Source organism: Sinocyclocheilus anshuiensis, unplaced genomic scaffold, assembly GCF_001515605.1.
Source record: "Sinocyclocheilus anshuiensis isolate Anshui unplaced genomic scaffold, SAMN03320099.WGS_v1.1 scaffold329, whole genome shotgun sequence".
NCBI classification, from domain to species: Eukaryota; Metazoa; Chordata; class Actinopteri; order Cypriniformes; family Cyprinidae; genus Sinocyclocheilus; species Sinocyclocheilus anshuiensis.
Window position 1 is genome coordinate 629,055 of NW_015540881.1, and position 7,309 is coordinate 636,363.

The window sequence follows — 7,309 nt, forward strand, 5'->3', positions numbered from 1 at the left end:
CCCTAAAACGGCTCGTTCTAACACGCCCCCACATATCTACCTCACTATGTGGAAATATTTGCATAACGCGCCCAAATGTTCACGCAAAGAAAGAAAGCGTGTTTCAGTAACCGCAGTTAGCGTTGAAGCAGCCATGTCCGGGAGGCGCTGTGTGTTTCTAGGCGAAAGCAAAAGCACTTTATTTGGCCTTCCGAAAGTAGATGCATTTAGGAATCTTTAAGCCTGGCGCCCAGTCTATTGGGTGAGGGGTCTGTGACGACTTGTTAATCTAATGAATAACTGATTTGTTAAATCAAATGAAAACCTGGGTTTTTGATTGGTCCAGACGCTACAAAATATATGCTAATATAAAATTAAATGATAAAAGTAGCATATATAAAACTGCAATATAAACATTCATCTATCGGTACTTTTTACTTAAGTACACGAAAAATCAAGTACTTTTGTACTTTCACTTGAGTAAAATTGAAAACTGAGTACTTTTACTTTTACTGGAGTAATATTTTATTATACGGATCTGTACTTTTACTCAAGTACTTGATTTGTGTACTTCGTCCACCACTGTGCACATTGTCTCAGTTTATTATGTCAACATAACAAAAGATGTGATCACAAAACAATCAGGAAAAAAGGCATTACGTGCAAGTTAAATCATAACATGTAAATTGAAATAGTTGCCAGTGGAGATCTCAGCAAAAACGTCACTCGCAAATTAATATTTTTGGTCGCAAATGCGACCGATTTAGTCACAGTCTGGAGCCCTGGCGGATCTAAAATATGATCATGCAGAATAAGGTATTAATATGTGCTTTATAAGTACTAATAAACAGCAAATATGCTAGTAATAGGCATGCTAATAAGCAAAGTGTTACCATATATACAGTATATATATATCTCGGTGTTTGTGTGTGTAAAAGCTTTTAAATACATTTTAAAGAAGTTTTGACATTTTTTAACAAATATCATGAATTACTAATAAAACTCATAAATATTATTGCTCAAGTATTTAAGGGGCCGCACATCATGACATTTTACAACCTGAACTACCCTTGCCCTGTCAAGGTCAAATTCTCTAATATTTTAAGAGACTTGTTGACCTTGAAAAACAGTCATGAGACAGTATATTTATGATATAATTTTTAATGTATTATTTTATGTATTTTTTTTATTTTATGTTAAGACAAAATATTTTTAAATATTAAGCAGTAAAGCAGTTTTGTTGCTATTCTTTTCTAGATTCCTTTCGAGATAGATTATTTTTCTTTTATCATAGAATGTTGTAAACAAGTAATTTTTGTATTAATTGCTTTGTCAAATGAATAGACCAAAAATAGATAAAATATATAACTTTATATAAAAGAAATCAAAAGATAATAATAAATAAAATAAAATATTTATTATTATATTAATATTTAAAGCATACTACTTAAATAAGGTTTTCTTTTCCAAGAAATGTATTCTTTTATCATTGAATGTTTATCATAGATTATGTGTAATCAAGTTTTAATTGCATTTTAAACAAATAGAGCAAAAAAAACAAACAAATAAAAAAACCAGGTCACTGACCTGTCTACAACAGCTTCTATTTGGTTGCGAGTGGGTAAAAGGTCAAAGGGTGCTTGTTATGTCACTTCTTTTTTTATTTCTGGGCTTTTCTTACCCTCTACTTCACAGAACAATACAGAGTAGACAGGAAAGAAGGTGTGAGAGCGATGTTATGTCACTAAATTACAACAAACAGCAGCTAAGTGCTTTCTTACGAAACTGCTCACATTAGCACCCGACTCCTTCTCTTTTCAGTTCTCACACAAGCTAGAATCATTGGGCGTTTCACAAAATCAATATTCTCAGGAACACAAAGCCCTAAGCTCAAGCAAACACTCCAGTTAGGAGCCGTATCGCTGTGCATTGGAATACAAATGTGGGATAGTGCGTGTCTGTCAACTGGATCTAGAAATATGTCGCTGTGAATGGTGCCGAGTGGTGAATTACTGACCTTTTAGTGCCCACTCTGTGGTTGGGTGCAATATCAATTGTGTCTGTGGCTGAGTCGTGGCGCACGGCCAATCCAAGGTCAGCAATGCAGCAGGTACCATTCTTCTTCACTAAGATGTTTTTGGATTTCAGATCACGATGGGCTATTGCAGGCTTACCTGAGGATTGAACACGACACAGTACAGTACAGCATGAAACACGACTTCAAATTAATTGAAGGCTGTCTCTTTCATCTTGAGTTTTCTTTAACAGCAATACATTTAGCTGGTCACTTCATTTTCATCTACTTGACTGCATATAAAACATCACAATTATGTTTTGTGGGAACTTGTGTTACACAGTAGGGCTGCACGTTATTGGAAAAAACTAATTGCGATATTCTGTTTTTCTGCGATATATATTGCAATATGAAAAAAAAAATCACCAGATGACTTGAATAGCTCTATTTGGGGGAAAAAAAATCAATGATTGGGGTGATTTTGTAGGTGAGTAAATCAGTATAGAAAATAAACAAATTACAAGCATAGATAAATATAATAGAACAAAGATGCAAATGAAATGAACAGTGCTTTACATTTTTCAGGTAAGTCTAACAGTATTCAGGTACAGAAATTGAATAATCAAATGTAAAATAACACTGCAAAGTCTTCACTGTATAAATTAAATCTAATAAATCGGTTTTAAAGCTACAAAATTTTCTCACACATCCATTTTCTTTCTCAATTGTTTACCTTCACCTAAACCATAAGCAACTGTGTTTACAAGGATACTTGCAGAGACATGTATTTTGACAATTTCGCACGTATGTGTCATTAATAGACGCGGAAGTGAACGGAATTCAGAGTTCACGTGCATCTGCGTGGCTCTCACTGGCTGCATCCGAAAACTGAAAAATGCTGACTTCAAAGGACGCATTCCAAGGTAGGAAGGCATCAAGGCACGTCCGAATTCAATGTTAGATTCAGTTCCTCTCCTGAGATGCCTTCATCTGGCTGATTTTTGAAGGCAGCATAGATGTATAAATCTATGAAAAATAAAGATGGCGTCTGAAAGTTGCGGTCGGTGGTCAGTTTGTGTGTAAATGTATGTTTTTGATCAACGTTTTCCACTTTTGATGTCATCTCTAGTGATAAATTAATATTGCAGTAATTACATATTCACTTAGTTATCACCAAAGCTCTCTATATTTTGCTGTAGATCATTAAACCGTTACTCTGTCCGAAATCAGTTTCGTGAGGTGCCTTCGTGCGCAAATGCTGCCTGCAAGTCATTGCCTGATAGGGCAGCGAGGCAACAAGTCAGCTGCCTAAGTTTTCGGATGCAGCCACTGTGTCTACACTGGACGTGAGCGGCGTGACAAAATACTATGAACCCATAATAATCAGTGATGCTGTCTACACTGGATGTGGCGCGACATGACAAATCTCCGACAGTCGCGTTCTATTTACAGCCGCGTTCTATTTATGACATACTGACACACAGTTCAGATGATTTGCAAAGGTCGCTTTGTCGCGTCCAGTGTAAACAGACTTCAGCTGCGACACGGGACAGTGCGACACGGCAGATGTCGAGTCCAGTGACACGGTGTGAGCGAAGAAAATGATCATTTATAAAAATATATTATCGAGTATAAATATAACGGTCAGTATACTAAACATCGCACATCCTGCGATATGACTATCGCGGATGCGCACATCGTGATATCGATGCTGAAACGATATAGCGTGCAGCCCTATTACACAGCATAAAACAGAATATTTCTATGAAATCTGCATTTTCATGTAAATATGGCTGTGTTTCAGGAAGGATAAAAGAAATGTGATCTATGTATTGTGACTCACCCTGAGTGCCCACAATCTCCATATGTAGATGAGCCAGACCACTGGCGGTGGAGAGAGACAGCTTGATCATGCCCTCTACTGTGACCGTGTACCTGTTCAGGTAGTCAAAGAGCGAGCCGTGCTCATGGTAATCAGAAACCAGCCACAGCTGAGTCCACGTGCCATTATCTGAGATGCACAGAGAGAGAAACCATTGAATGCTCTGCGCTTTGAGGGATAATAGAGTGTAAGCATATTCTGAACCGTGGCTGTGCTTTAACCTTCTAAATATATCAACATCTGGCAACTTTTAAGTTTCTTTTGTAGTAAAATATTTTCAAGAATTGTGCTGAATGCTTTTTTGAGTGGCTTTATTGATTTTTTTAATTAAAGTGAATGGCATAACTAAAATGGTTACAAATAATTATTTGATTAAACTTTTCACAGACTATTTACTAAAAAACTGCCAAAAGTAATTGAAAACCATGCTTATCATCTACTGACAAAACTATCAGATTTGTGAATGGACACAGCCACCACTGATAAATGGGCAGTTCACTCAAAAATTTAATTTCTTTCATCATTTACTCACTCTCATGTTGTTCCAGTCATGTATGAAATCTTTCTTCTGCTCAACACGAGTTATTCTGAAGAATGTTGGGAACCAAACAGTTGACAGTAGCCACTGACTTCCTTTGTATTTTTTTCTGTGCTATGGAAGTCAATGGCTACCGTCAACTGTTTGGTTACCCACATTCTTCAAAATATCTTTTAATTTTTCTTTTGTTCTAAACTCATATAGGTTTGGAACAACTAGAAGGTGAGAAAATGCTGACAGAATAGTTTTAGTTTTGGTTAATAGTTAATATGTAGTTAATAGTTTTAGTTTTTGGGTGAACTATCCCTTTAATTGGCTAAGCAGATAGTCTATCACTAATGTACAGAGTTCCTAGTCCATTTGACCAATACATTTCAGTGACTTTTTCCATTATCTTCCAGGCATTTCTAATTACAGTTAAGGGAGTTTAACAAATACTTTTATTGAAGGATTAGTTCACCCAAAAATGAAAATTCTGTCATTAATTACTCACCCTCATGTCATTCCAAACCCGTAAGACCTTCGTTCATCTTCAGAACACAAATTAAGATATTTTTGATGAAATCTGAGAGCTTTCTGACCCTGCATGGACAGCAACGCAACTACCACATTCAAGGCCCAGAAAGGTGGTAAAGACATTGTTAAAATGTGATGCCATGTGACATCAGTGGTTCAATCATAATTTTATGAAGTTACAAGAATATTTTTTGTGCGGAAAGAAAACAAAACTTAAATGTAGTACTCTCATGAATGCATGTCGAAGACAGACACAGAAGAAAAGAAATTGCTGAATAAAGTCATTATTTGTGTTTTCTTTGCACACAAAAAGTATTAAAAAAATTACCTAGAAAAAAAAGACTAATAATAATAATCGAAAACATTGCTACAGATATTTTTATAGAAAAATTTACAGAAAATTTTCCATGATTTTTAGAAATAATTATTTGCACAACTTTTCCAGGCCTGGAAATCACAACTTTTTTAAATTCCCTGATATCCTTTTAGAACCCCTGACTGTTAAAACACTATATAATTGACTGATGGCGCCACAAACAGAAATGTGAAACACTACCCACCTAAACACAAACACACATTGGAAAGCAAAGTTCAACTTAAGTTCAACTTAATGGAACTGAACTGCTTTCATTGATGTCTGACCTTTGTTGTCTGCAGCAATAAAGCCCAGGATGTTCTCATGACGAAGCATGACAGTCTGGTAGATCTCCGCCTCACGGAACCAAGAGCGCTCCTCTCTGGAGGAGAAGATCTTCACTGCCACCTCATCTCCACGCCAGCGGCCCCTCCACACCTCTCCAAAACGGCCCTTCCCTATGCTCTCCTGGAGGATGATGGTCCTGGCAATGGTCCTCTGCACTAGCAGCGGCAAACCTATAGAAGACAAGAAACGGCAGTGAGGGAAAGTCAATTTCAGTCTGACAAATCATACTTCATACATTGCTTGATAACTCTATTTTGTCAGAATACACAGTAATGTCTACTTGTAAAAGGAGAAAGATGCTTTTTGCCCTTATAATGATGTAATTGCAGCGTCTGCCAGCAGGGGATAACAGAGCCATGCAGACCAGCCAAACCTTGAACCTTTGACATATACTACGCACAATGTTTGATATGAGATCATGACAGTCATCCAGAAGCTGGAGAAGCTTTTAAACTGTCAATTTACACATCCTCAATTGTTCCCAAGGGGCTTTGAAAACAAAGTTATGGAAAATGAAATTGGCTTGAGTGTACTTTGGGGTTTATGATGGGTATTACAACAAAAACAACCTGCAAATACATGAAATTACCAGGGAATTTTGATGAGAATCTTTGCATAATAAGTGACACTAGTGACACCGAAATCTTAGAAAGCAGATAGGGGAAACAACAACAAGCTATTAATAGTATGATCTGTAAAATACCTGAGCCTGATCCAGAAGTGGTCATGTCATAGATGAGGTCCTTCAGCGTGGTGCCGTCAGCGAGGAACGGGTGGTCCATAGTGGGGTCTTCCTCACTTGGCACACGATGGTGGATGATGGAGCGATTATGGCACATGTAGAAGAGCAGCACCAGCATGAAGCTCAGCACGCAGATGGGGATGGCAATCACCGCGGCCAAGGCTATGGGACTCAGAGACTGGGGTTCAGTATCAGGCAACTCTGAAACCGGAAGAAGCAAAACACATGCTTTTTAGGCTGTAAACTAGTGGTTCCCAATCAAGGAGAAGATGTACGACATTGACATATTTTAATTTTTAATAAAAGTACCAGAAGTACCAGACATACATATCAACTTACATAGGAGGGCCTTCAAATATTCTATGGGACAAAGGAAGGCTTTTTGAGAACTACTGCTGTAAACACATTGATGCAACAAAATAACTACCTTGTAATAAAAGGTATTACTCACACTAGAGCACTGGTCACAGTCACACTGAAACCATTTTCTAGCCAATACACCAAAAGAAAACAAAAATCAACCTTGCTACATTTTAATAGGCACCACAAGATATTGAGACTTTGAAATACTTTTAAAAGTCATTCTTTTGACTTTATAAAGTGTAGAGGAGTAAACTACTATCTAAACATAAAATGTCTGTTTTGTACATCCATTCACGGTAATGCTAGTCCCTGTTCCTCTGCATTTCAATTTGAACCAACACCAAGACATTTTAGTTAAACTATTGAAATGATCTATTATTAACATTTAAAGGGGTCATATGATGCTGCTAAAAAGAACAAAATTTTGTGCATTTGGTGTAATGAAATGTGTTTATGTGGTTTAAGGTTCAAAAAACACATTATTTTCCACATACTGTACATTATTGTTTCTCCTCTATGCCCCACCTTTCTGAAACGAGTCGATTTTTACAAAGCTCATCAGTCTGAAAAAG

General features: G+C 36.9%; 1 protein-coding gene across 2 annotated transcripts in view; it reads right to left on the bottom strand.

The window, feature by feature from the left end:
* Nucleotides 1–7,309, bottom strand: part of LOC107688454 (TGF-beta receptor type-1-like) — an 81,676-nt gene that overhangs the window by 29,707 nt on the left and 44,660 nt on the right. For both annotated transcript variants that reach the window (XR_001634237.1, XM_016486124.1), the window contains exons 3-6: nucleotides 6,336–6,575; nucleotides 5,572–5,802; nucleotides 3,837–4,004; nucleotides 1,997–2,153 (exon numbers count right to left, since the gene is read on the bottom strand). Coding sequence is in view for 1 of the 2 variants with exons in the window: in XM_016486124.1 (XP_016341610.1) it covers nucleotides 1,997–2,153; nucleotides 3,837–4,004; nucleotides 5,572–5,802; nucleotides 6,336–6,575 (796 nt within the window). In the remaining variant the exon portion in view is untranslated. The remainder of the gene's footprint in view (nucleotides 1–1,996; nucleotides 2,154–3,836; nucleotides 4,005–5,571; nucleotides 5,803–6,335; nucleotides 6,576–7,309) is intronic.